This window comes from Hippocampus bargibanti, linkage group LG12 (genome assembly GCF_051943395.1).
Source record: "Hippocampus bargibanti isolate YZ-2025 linkage group LG12, ASM5194339v1, whole genome shotgun sequence".
NCBI classification, from domain to species: Eukaryota; Metazoa; Chordata; class Actinopteri; order Syngnathiformes; family Syngnathidae; genus Hippocampus; species Hippocampus bargibanti.
In genome coordinates, this window is record NC_142745.1 from 12,619,327 (window position 1) to 12,632,432 (window position 13,106).

The 13,106-nt window shown below is 39.8% G+C and overlaps 1 protein-coding gene across 1 annotated transcript in view; it reads left to right on the forward strand.

Moving 5' to 3' along the window:
- Positions 1-618: 618 nt before the first annotated feature.
- LOC148890513 (semaphorin-3F-like) overlaps positions 619-13,106 on the forward strand; it is an 80,440-nt gene continuing 67,952 nt past the window's right edge. The window contains exons 1-2 of the mRNA XM_089009826.1: positions 619-980; positions 4,006-4,158. Of these exons, the coding sequence (XP_088865952.1) occupies positions 4,047-4,158 (112 nt within the window). The 5' untranslated portion in view covers positions 619-980; positions 4,006-4,046. The remainder of the gene's footprint in view (positions 981-4,005; positions 4,159-13,106) is intronic.

Genomic DNA, 13,106 nt, shown 5'->3' on the forward strand with positions numbered 1-13,106 from the left:
AGCTAGCTATCCAGCCATCCGTCGAGAGAGTGAAAGATACTGTGTATAATTTAGCGGTTTCCGTCCCCAAACTCATTTGAAAATAACTCCAGAGACCCAAAAATATTTTTAAGAAGATTTTTTTTTAATCATTTGTTGGTAAGATATCCCCCTGCTGGGAGTTTTATTGCCCCTAGAGTACAGTACAGTCATCTCTTGCTCCTTTGCTGCTCGATTATGGCGGTTTCGATGCATCACAGGTTTTTTTTTTTCAGGGAAAAAAACGGCCAGAATGAAAAAAAATGCAGAATGATTTAGAGGTTTTGTACATGGCTGTAGCTTGATTGGTTCCCAGTGCGACGTCACCCAATGATAGCACTATGTGCAACTTCCGAGCATAGCACAGCACCCCGTGTCCTATCACGGGGTTATTATTATAATATACTTTGCGGATTTTCGTGTATCGCGTGTAGTCCTGATCCTCGTTTAACGTGAAAAACGAGGTATTACTTTACAGTAAACCCCACTGGAGCCTTCTTCTGTGTTTCCTTTCGGGGTGGGTACGAGATAGGTAGGTGACCTCCCCCATGGGTGTGTCTAAACCCGGAGGGGAGTGGGGGTGGAGAGGGTCTCCTCTATCCACCTGCACACGCCACTTCTCAGCCACTGGAACAGTGGAACACTCTCCGTGTGGATCAACTCATTTGAATTCGTTTGCATCTCTGCTCGCTCGTGGAAAGTACACAACTATAAACGGAGAACACAACTTCACACGACCAAGTTCAACTCAATCCAGACGAGATAATTTCCCTCTCCGGCTGGAATAATCGAGCGCGGTCTGCAGAGGACACACGCCGGATCACGACTGCGTGCGCCCGGGCACAGACTTTCCGAGGAGCCCCGAGGGCTGGAGGGTTGTACATTGTTTTTGTTTTTTTGCTACGACCACTTCTTCGACCACTGTTGAACCAAACTAAACACAGAGCAAGAGGACAACAAGAGTAAGTCGCTTTTCTGCATAATACGTATTTGTGAAACGTGGAGCCTTGGAGACAGATGCGCCTTCAAATCAACAGTGGACATTGTGCCCATGCGGACAATATGCACCCACGCCACGCAATCAATCATATTAATATTTCAAGTGGACTCTTTTATTTGGTCCCCGCGGGCACTTTTGCTGTTCATCCTACGCAACAGGCTCCTGTTTTATATTGGGGGACAATAATACGGTTCCAGGTGCAATTTACAGTTCACGAGTGTATTCCAGAGCTAATTACGCCGTTCCTCGATTTACGACGTTTCTACGTCTGAGAGTAAAGCGATTTAATCGTAAATGGCAGTTGGTTAATGCAGTTGTAAAGTCATGTTAAGAGTTAGTCTTGATATGAAGAGAGATTTAATACAAAATATAAAGAAATACATCATAATACATAAATAATAATAATAATAAAATAATTTATAATAATATTTTAAAAAGTTGTGTGGCAACTGGGCAGTTGTACAAACTAGTTAATTGTGCACCATTGATAACCTGAAAATGTCCAAAGTGGAGTTCGTCCAGCAGATCTGGTTATCGATATGCAAAGAGGCCCTCTGTTTATGATGGGATGCCAATCAGAATCATTTCCCGAATACATACAAAGGTCATATGTCTTCTTCTTTTTCTTTGGGCTTTTCCCTTCAAAGGGTCGCCACAGCGAATCAGTGTCCTTCAGAGGCTTAATTTGGATGTTTGTCGCATGTGCTGTTGTCTAATTCGTGATCACTAATGCGATCGTAATTTAAAGTCAAAATTATAGTCAATATTCTTTTTTGCAAATTAACATTCTTGTTTTAGATAATAAAAACACGACAGCAATACCTTATGTAAGCCTATTTTGACGTGCTTGTGTAAATTAGCAAATAGCGACCCATTCATCAATCATAAATCAACATAAATCATGCGACGCTAATTCGTACGTATGTCTGACCAGGATTTTGTCCATCACTAACCTATGATATATAAAATACCTTTAGGCTCTAGGCAAATAAAAATAAAACAATCAGTATGGTGGTTTCTCAAATAATTGACAATTATGTGCTGTACTTAATAACAAAATGTCACAAGGCAGGACTATATACTACTTTTGATACAATTGTAAACAATGCATGGTTGTTTCTAAAATGTAATCCGTTCAAGCTAATCATGACCCACATTCTGCATAAATTTGCAGCAACATGACTTTTGATGGCTGTTGTGCCCATTGTTCTCCCATTCCTCCACCAGTCACCAAACCCATCTATCCCGTTTTCTCTCCATATCTACTCTTTGTTGCTCTATTCTGTTTTGACAATTTGCCTCATAATTTGTAGCATATGTTTGTCCCTTCATTTAGCCCATCTGGGCTTCATTTGGTTTTCTTGCCTTGGGAAAACTTGCAAATTGACATTATAAAGCAAACAATTGACTTGACTTTGTAGCCTCAGTGGTGCGTGTACAAAACTCAGTCCCAAGTCAGTTTTTTTGCATTTTTATCTTGGGTAAAGGCCTACCTTGGACTTTTGTCTCAGAGCCCTCGGCGTGGAACTTCATCTTAAACCCTGACTGACAGATTGACCTCAGACTCGAGACCCCGTGTCTCTATGTCTCTGTGTCTCGGTGTCACGCCAATGTAAATTACAGCTCTCAATGCAGCGGTACGCTTGTTTTATTGTCTCCTCGTGCTCCACCGCGACTTGCCACGCAGCATTTGGACGCCATCCCAACATTCAGCTGCCTTACGTGTGGTGGCTATAGTCCTTCTCGCCACTATGCTTGTTAGGCTCAAAAGGAACAAGTCCAGTTCAGAAACACGCAACAAAACAAACAATGAAAATACAACTGCACTTGCTTGATATGTTGTTAAGCTTCATCCCAGTAGGTTTGTTTCCGTATGCGGGTGGTGCGTCATGCAGAGAGCAGCGGGAAGCGCCGTGGGTGGTTGGAGTGGAGAGAGGCACTTAGCAAGTAAAAGGTTCATCCCAGAATGTACCCACAGCCATTGAAATCCCAGACATTGGCAGTCCTCCACCTGAAGTCTTGAAAAAAAATCCTAAAAAAAAAGTCACTGGTCACTAACAAATATGCATGCCTGAAAAATAAATTCATATTTAGCCTATGGCAGTGGCGGGCTGTGCAAGGCACTCCTAGGCCTTCAGTAGTGCTATGCCTGAATCAATATACAGCTTCTACTGTAAAAAAAGAAGTGTGGTGTGATTTACTACGCGTCCTGTACTGTACTAGAGGGTACAGTTAGCCAGGAAATAGCTTGTGAATAAATACTGTCATTAAACTGTGTGTGTTTTTACCATGAGCGTGTGGATTGCTAGCAAGTATCTAGCTAGCTATGTATCGAGCTAGCTAGCTAGCTAGCTAGATAGATAGATAGATAGATAGATAGATAGATAGATAGATAGATAGATAGATAGGTAGCTCGGTAGATAGGTAGATAGCTCGATAGATAGATAGATAGATAGATAGATAGATAGAGAGAAAGAGAGTATACACCTGCCGCAAAAATTGTTGTTCTTATCCTGCGACTGTGTCCTTATTAATGAAATGTATTATATATATATATATATATATATATATATATATATATATATATATATATATATATATATATATATATATATATATATATATATATATATATATAGACACATCACCATTCAAAGATTCCCGTGGCCTGAGTACATGCTTTAAAACGCTCAATAATATGTTATGGTGAATTCTCACTCACATCCGAAAATTGGAGTCAGCATTCCTTTTTAATGACCAAGACGCATTTCAATTTGTGATTGGCGCACAGTTCTACCAATACCTTGGTTCACATTGCTTATATTGAGAATCAACTTTTCAAACCAGTTTCATCTTTCATTTATACCCAGTTTTCTGCACTTCTCAGGCACAGCACGTGATTAAATACCAACTGCTGACTTGACGGAAGTTGGTGTGGGCAGAGGTAGCGCTTTGTTGTTTAATATCCATCCATCTCTGTCCCGCAGCTCCCGGATTCTCCTCCTCCTCATTTAGAGAGAGAGAGACAATGTTGTGGGACAGCCTGTGCTGTCTCCTGGCCCTGGTGGCCTGTTCGTCCGCGGGACTCCCTCCGGCCTTGGAGCCCCTTTCAGCCCCAAGGATTTACCTGTCCTTCAAAGGTGAGTCGACATTGAAGTGTTGGTGTTAGAAGCTGCTGTGTGGTATATTTGGGGCTTGAGCTACCGGGCGGCTTCAAGGCCTTTTTGGAATCGTTATTTTTAGGATACTGTTGCCTTTTGGTGGCACCCTCATGAAAATGCTCTATTTAGGGGGGGGCGACCTAATCTAATAGCATCATAGATTCAGATCATTTTGAAAATCTTCCATATTTGTTGATGTGATTGGTACCTAGAAGAGTTGAAGACTTGGCAACTATTAGTATCTGCGTGTAGTTCTTGGATGGTCCTTTTGAAATCTAAAGAATATCCTATATGCCCATCCACCCTTGTTTTTTTCTTTTAATGGCCTGGCTGCCTTTAGTTGTCCAAACAGGCTTTTGTGTGGCCTCGGTTCTCTTCTGAAATCAAGTACGATTTCACAGTTGGCTGAGCCCTCACTCAGGCCGACATCCAACATGTTATGAATGTTTGCCACTTGCCACATGAGACCCTCTTAGTGTTTGTGTGTGTGTGTGTTTTGTTAAAATAGGCCTCAGTGTTGTGTTGATATGTGGCAGAGGACATTTCATTGATCAACTATTGAAGGAAATTGAATATAAATAACTTTAATGTATTTTCTTCTCGTCGCAGTTCTGTGAAAATCATAATTTCCTCACATGAAAAAAAAGAAAAAAATGGACCCTGCTGCAGGATCAGAAAATGAGTTCAGACTAAATAAATAGAGCATCTGTTGGGTGCTGCAATGTAATGCACATAAGAAGTAATTAATTACTCATTTATCATCCCCCATTGTGTGGCACTATTAAAGGATAACCGACACCATAACCGCAGGCTGATATTTTTAGTCAAATGAAAAACACCAATAAAAATGAGTTAAGTCTCCCAAAACTACTTCAAAATGACCTAGGAGATGCCGAGTTTCAGAAGGTCGCCCCCTTGTTCGTGATGTCACGTCGGGACGTCTTGCCTTGCTTTAGAATCAAAACAATGGCTTCAGATTCGGAGAATATGTCGGAGAATATGTATGTGTGTGTGTGTGTGTGTGTGTGTGTGTGTGTCCGACTATATATATATATATATATATATATATATATATATATACAGTAAAGTCTCGTTATATCGATGTTCAAGGGAGTCCGAAAAATATCGATATAACCGGGACTATCGATATAGCCGACCCTGTTTGCATGTAATTTTCTCCGTGCGTGCATAGAAATAGTATCGATATAACCGGGACTATCGATATATCCGATATCGATATAACGAGACTTTACTGTATATATATATATATATATATATATATATATATATATATATATATATATATATATATATATATGTGTGCGTGTGTGTGTGTGTGTGTATAGATAAAATTTGTAGTTGCCTGGAGTAAAGCTGCTCTAGATACGAAGTCCCGAACTGAGGTTCGGACCCCGAGTCCAGAATGTGTTAACATCTAAAAATCACCATGACGAACGGCTTTGTCAAAAAACAAAATGAGTCAATAATTTAGCTCGCCAGTCAAAAACCAAAGTCATAAATTAGGCCTTTGTTGGTTGTTTGGATTCAGTGTTGAAATAAGATTGTGTAAAATCGCCTGAAGAAACATTGAAGATGGATTTCAAAATTGCACCATACATAACCAACACTGACAAACCGATTAAGCACACTTATTTCTTCTTATTTCTTTATTTGTGGGCTCTTTCAACTCCTTTCAACCCTTAAGATTTTTGTTTTGTTTACATCCTTTTTTTTGCCCTTTCTTCTTTGAATCTCATTGTGTGTCTAATCGAGATGGATCTCACACAACACTAACTCACACATTTACATGGTTGAAAAGAGATCCTTTTTTTTCACCCCCTCCCCTTTTCATCTAATCAACTTCCATTTTGTTTTTTAATGAGTTTCCGACATTATTTTATGCATCGCGGAGCAACCTCGCATAGATTGAAATGCCCATAAGATCTGCACTGCACTAATTGTATTGGCTTTTGTGCGACGCTGCTGGGAATTGTTCTTTAAAACGCTTTTATTCATTTTTAATGAGCTCGTCGACTGAACTAAATAATGGGGCATGATGTTTCGCAATAGCTGTCAGTTGGCGACTTCCATATTTGTTTGGAATAAATATGATCATCAGATGTTAACATAGACTGAGTTTATTTTAGAAATGCTTTAGAATAAAACCTTTTTCCCTTATCTTTGGTTCTGAAACAAAACCACACACAAATTAAACGGTTATAGTCACTCATTACACTTTCCGATGATCATTTCCATATTCTGACCGGCGGAAAATCAAAATATCACTGCTTTTGGCACAAATCCCAAATTGAGACCTGAGAGACTCGAGTGTTTTGTCTTCGCCTTTCAAATCTTTGCACTCTATCAAAGCAACAAAAAAAATAACAAGAGGTTGTAGACAGAAATGATAAAATGCGTTTTAACTGGCATACATACCATATAAGTACCCCCCCCCCCATTAACCCCGACAAAGGATTTGAATGACAAAATAGGTCATATATGTCCTTTGTTTTCATGAATCCGCACTTTTATTAGGTTATTCCAGTGGGCTTATATCTGATGCACATTGTCCGTAAACTCATTGTGTCAGAAAGCTTCTGGATTTGGATAATTAAAACCTGGCAATGGCTGAATTTACACTCCATGGTTCAAGTAACAAAATCCATATCTGCACCTTGATAGAGGAGAACATTGAGTAAAATCACATATCATTGTCATATCAAAATATGAGTGCAGTGTAAACTCACAGTTCACATAGATCTTGCATTTATGCTAACTTGTCATCATAAACGTAATGATATTCATCAACGTTTTTGTCCAAAGCAAAAGGTTTCTTCAGGAGTCATCTGTACTTCTTTGAAAGTGTGGGACGTTTCGCTCCTCATCCGAAGAGCTTTGTCAGCGAACTAAAGTTATGCTGGTGGTTTAAGGTTTAATTTGGACCGCGCTTACAACAGAATTCTTAGGCCGATACCACGTAGGTTTAGTCATGCTAATGAGGTAACTCAGTGCCAGGGTTAGAACATTAGAGGGTAATCAGAATGGCCAACTTTGGCCATATATCCATTATGGACAGAGACTATTTGAAAGAGGAGTAAAGGAAGCAATTGTTTTGTAAAACAGCAAAACTCTTTACTAAATCGCTATGGTGGTTTAAGGTTTAATTTAGACTGCTTACAACAGACTTCTTATGCTGATACCACGTAGGTTTAGTCAGGCTAATGAGATAAATCTGAGCCAGGGATAGACCATTAGAGCTTATCAGATTGGCTAATGAGGTGAATCCATAGCCAGGGATAGAACTATAGAGGAGTGTCGAGGTAATCAGATTGGCTAATGAGGTAAAATCAGAGCCAGGGATAGACCAATAGAAGTAATCAGTTTAGCTTCAGGGAGTGGTCCACTGCTCCCCCAACCTTATAGCAGGGACCTATCAGAGCAGAGGTCTGGCACGGCCACCTCTGTCCATTAGGGATATAGGGCTAAGGTTGCCAGCACAACTTTAGTTCGCTGACAAAGCTCTTCGGATGAGTAGCGAAACATCTGACACCTTCAAACAAGTACAGATGACGCCTGAAGAAACCTTTTCCTCGATGGACCACTCCTGTACGACTGAGAGACTGCACAGACTTTTTTTTGTCCAAAAGTCAAAATATAGTATTTGAACCCTGGCACCGTTTTATAACATGCTTGTGGTCTTTTTTTTTTTTACAGCGGTTGTATAAAGTGTCGTATAAATAAAGATGAGTTTCATTGTATTGTATTTTTATGACAAGAGCTCTTAAAAAACCCCAAAAGCCGCGTCTGAAACCGACAATGATCACTGAGCCTTTGTGGCTTGCAAAACTTAAAGCGCAGGCTGTTATTAAGTAGCGCCATGAGGCTACACAAAAGAGAAAAAAGGAATGCCCATTCAGCAGACGAGGGGGAGTCATCAACAACAAAACTTGCTGGCGGGCTCGAACAAAGGTGCGCATGCATCTCACAGGTGTAAGACGTCTTCACACGAGATAACATGATGCAATCACAACTTGAACAGCCACACTGACAGAGTTGATGTGCAGTGATGGAGGTGTATAGCACAAAGAAAAAGAGCTTGTCTTAACTCAGCTCCTCCTGTAGTTACCTTGAAAGCAACTCTGTAATCACACGCTATTTTAGCGGACGAGGTTATGACCCCGCGAACAGAAGTCGAGGTTAACTGCTTTCAAACCATGGGAGAGTGGCAACATATTAACAAGTAATAGCTTGTTACTCTAATCCTTGGGCCACATTTGAAAGTGTTTAGCGTTGTTTTTCCTTTCCAGCGTCTTCGGACGAACACCTGGGTACAAGGTCGGCCTCGGTGAGAAAAGATCCCATTATTTGGGACTTTGTCCTTAAGGGTTCCTCAATAGCCTTTAAGACACGCTGAAGGCTTATTTTTAGGGCTAATGCAGGTGGTCTTCGGTTTAGGGTGGTAACAACTTCTCAAGGTCGGAGAGAAGAGCATCACATGACAGGCTTACTAGCGTTTTGTATTTGTGAGGTTTTCCATAGGACTGTACAGTGCCTTGCAAAAGTATTCGGCAACCTTGAATTTTGCAACCTTTGGCCACAATTCAGGCTTCAAACATAAAGATATGAAATTACATTTTTTTGTCAAGAATCAACAAGTGGTACACAATTGTGAAGTGGAACAACATTTATTGGATACTCTAAACGTTTTTAACAAATAAAAAAACTGAAAAGTGTGGCGAGCAATATTATTCGACCACTTTACTTTCAGTGCAGCAAACTCACCCCAGAGGTTCCATGAGGATCTCTGAATGATCCACTGTTGTCCTAACTGACTGATTTTATTTGTTAAAAAAGTTTAAATTATCCAATAAATGTTGTTCCACTTCACGATTGTGTCCCACTTGTTAATGATTCTTGACAAAAAAAAATAAATAAATAAATAAATAAATATATCCTTATGTTTGAAGCCTGAAATGTGGCGAAAGGTTGCAAGATTCAAGGGGGCCAAATACTTTTGCAAGGCACTGTAATTATGACTTTTCAAACTGTTTGCGCAATGGTCAAAACATGCACTTAAGAAAAAACAATAACACACACACACCAGTGGCAGGCCATGCATATCACCCCTGGGCCTTCAGTAGTGCTAGGTCTAAATCAATCCGAGCTGCGACTGTAAATAAAACGTCTGGAATGATTTACTAGAGGGTCCGGTTAGCCAGGAAATAACTTCTGAAGAAAGAAATACTGTCATGAAACTGTTTGAGTTTTTACTGTGGATTCCTGATAGGGGGTTCAGAAGTCGCTCTTTTACACTGCAGAGAAGATTGAACAACAGGATTGGGAAGCATTTCCGATCTTTCTTAATGATGTCCAATTTTTTTTCTTGAAAAGTCCGTCTTGAAAATAGCTTTAACAGAAAATCTGTAACCAAATCAATTTCTTTTCCTTAAGCCATTCTGGGTTGACAAAACCGCTATTAAATCAACACTACAATGTATCTGCTTAGGTATCTCGCTACAGATACAGTGTGCTAGCTCTGGCCAGTATGCTCTTGTCAATAGTGACAAGTGATCGTATGATTGACTGGTGACTAGCCAATCATAGTTGGCGAAAACTCCAAAGTTACCCAGGCTTACGAGAAGGCCCTGCATGTCACCAACTTGAGATCTGATTGGCTAAACTAAAGCAACAGACATTAGTTAAAGCAACAGAGTCATTGGCACCACATTTGATGCTCCAGGTCCTGCAGAACTGATTGTGAAGGCGTCCAGGTCGATTTCTAACCCTTCTAACCAAATGGTGGCTGAAATGTGATTGGTTAAATGCTTAAATACGAAAATACACATCTGGAAGCAGCACAATAGGGGAAACGCACTGAAAGGATGCTGAAAGAGAATTTGGAATTATTTCATAAGAATTCATCGACGAAATATAATGAATCAGTCTGTGATTGAGATATTTTTAGGCCAGCAAAGAAGGCCTGCCAGGCCCTGACGGCCCGTCACTGTCGCTCTTCTTTCCCGCATGATCACAATGTTAGGGATTTAAAGAGTTCAAAACATTTCATGTTTCATTGAATGCATCTTGTTGCAGTTTTTGAGTCACTAAATCATAAACCCAAAATATCAGCGACACAGATGTGCATGTGTTGTCCATGAAAGCCGCAAGCAGACTGCTGACGAGATGCTAAATGCGGCCATTCCGTCACTGCATTATTGCCCTAATCCATAAATCCTCCCCTCACTCAGGAATGCAATGTCATGTCATGTAATTGATTGCCCGTGTCATCAAGCAACATGGCCCGTTCGAGTCGATCGCGCTTGCTAAACCGAATGTGACAGGACAATGAGTGACTGCGTCGCTCGGGAGTAGATTGATATGACGTGCGTTTAATGTACTGTGTCATCAAATTAATTTATTTTTAAATGCCGTTTTACATATTGTTAGCCTTGATTTGCGGTTGTGCCTTGACGGTTACTGTATGCGGCTCATTTGTTAGCTCATTTAAAAATGCTCATTACAACCTTTGATGTGGCTTTTTAGTTTTATTAAGATTGTTCGATGTTGTTTTGACAGGTAGAGTATCGTATTTTCCGGTGTATAAGGCACACCGGAGTATAAGGCGCACCCACAATGAATGGTATATTTTCATATATTTTGTCCATATATAAGGCACACTTGACTATAAGGAACACATTCAATTAATGAAAACAGTTTTTCAAATATAATATATAAATGTTTATAAAAGTTTTCCAAATAAACGGCGCACCATATGATAAGGCGCTACAATAGAGATTGTTACGCACTACTTTTGAGGGGGAAATGGAGACGGGGGCTGCTGATAGTAGTTGTGAGACCTGTTATGGTTCAGTATTATTTTACATATAAGGCGCACCTGTATATAAGCCGCAGGGTCATCTTTTGCAGAAAATCAAGGCCTTATACGGCATGTCATAGTTCAAGTCAAAAAGTGAAACTCGTTTGTCGATTCAATACACGCATTGAAATATTATATTAGAAATTATTTGTATGATAATAGATTACGGTTAACAAAAAACCCAATTTATTATCTTAAGAAATGTGTATATTTATTTCAAATTTTCATTTGAATTGATGTCTTTTCCGGTGTATAAGGTGCACTGGAGTATAAAGCGCACCCCGAATGAATAGTGTGTTTTCAAACTTTTTCCATATATAATCCACACCGGACTATAAGGCGCACCTTCAATGAATGAAAAGGGTTTTTCCAAATATAATATATAAATATCTAAATGTTTTTATAATATGGCTCACTATTACTTCACATATAAGGCACAACTCCGTATAAGGCGCAGGCTCATCTTTTATAGAAAATCAAAGCTTTGTGTGCACCTTATACACCGGAAAATACGATACTCATTACAGCTTGAATATGGACTTTTACCATCCCTATCCAAAATGCCTTCAGATTCCATGGAGGCATAAAAAGGCTTTCAGCAAATGCTGTCGTGTTTTTTCTTTGCTGCTCAATGTTTCCCTTGCCGTTTTCTCCTGCCGGCGTTGCAACCTGTCGGCATCAATACAGTGGTCCAAACCTTCCCCCGCTTTCCCTCCCGTTTAAAATCTCCATTAGCCCGAAAACATGCTTCCACACAACAACACGGCGCAACTGTGGCACGCAAACCTGCAGCAGTTCTTACAAGACTTTGCTACTTTTCTCTCTTGCGATGTTGCCACAGGGGAAGAAAAAAAACAGGAGGAGGAGGAAATGGAGGGCAACAACGCATCCCCGACAACCTCTGCTCTGTTGGATGCTTGCTGTCAAACTATGATTATTCACAAGACAGAAAAATGAGGCGACATTGCTAAATATAGTGTTGCTTTTCTGTCTGCTTCTTTCTGGATTTTTTTTCACTGCCTCAGCAGCAGCATGCACCCACGCCTGTCGCTCGCTGGCTCGGGTGCGATTTTCTATCAAGCTCAACTGTCCAAGGACAAGAGGACGGTCTCTAAAGTCCTCAAGAGTGACGTGGAAATGACTAACTGGGTGCATCGATGGCATGTAGTCAGGTGTATTTTGTTGGGAATGCATGTACAGTGAAACTTTTTAAATGAGACACTAAGCAAGCTTCATTTTGTGTGTACAGACGCTCCCTAAATTACAAATGAAAATGGTCGTTCGTAAGATGAATTTGTTCGTAAGTTTATTCGGTGCTATATTTTGTATGGAATGTATGTTTAGGCCTTATATAAGTATGTTTAAGGTTTATATAAATATGTTTCAGGCTTGTATATGTAACCTGTATTAGGTTGTACAGACGCTCCCTAACTTACGAACAAGGTCATTTGTAAGGTGAATTTGTTCGTAAGTTGCTTCGGTACTACATTTTGTGTGGAATATATGTTTAAGGCTTCTATAAGTATGTTAAAGATTTACATAAGTATCCTGTATTGGGTTGTACAGACGCTCCCTAACTTACGAACGAGATACGTTCCAAACAGTCGTTCGTCAAGTGAATTTGTTCACAAGTTGCTTCAGTGCGATATTTTATGTGGACTGTTTGTTCATGCTTTATATAAGTATGTTCAAGGTTTATATAAGTAACCTGGATTGAATCGTACAGACGCTCCCTAACTTACGAACAAGATACGATCCGAACGGTCGTTCGTAAGGTGAATTTGTTCGTAAGTTGATTCAGTGCTATATTTTGTATGGAACGTATGTCTAGGGCTTATACAAGTATTTTTAATGTTTATATAAATATGTTTAAGGCTTGTATAAGTAATCTGTATTGGTTTGTACAAAAAAATAAAAATGTAATAAAATATATGCTCTATAAGGAGATGTACATGTACAACTGGAGAGAATACTACATATGTTAATACAAAAATTTTCAGGTGTACCGTTGTTCGTGACTCAAATGTTCATAAGTAGGGCAGCGTCTGCA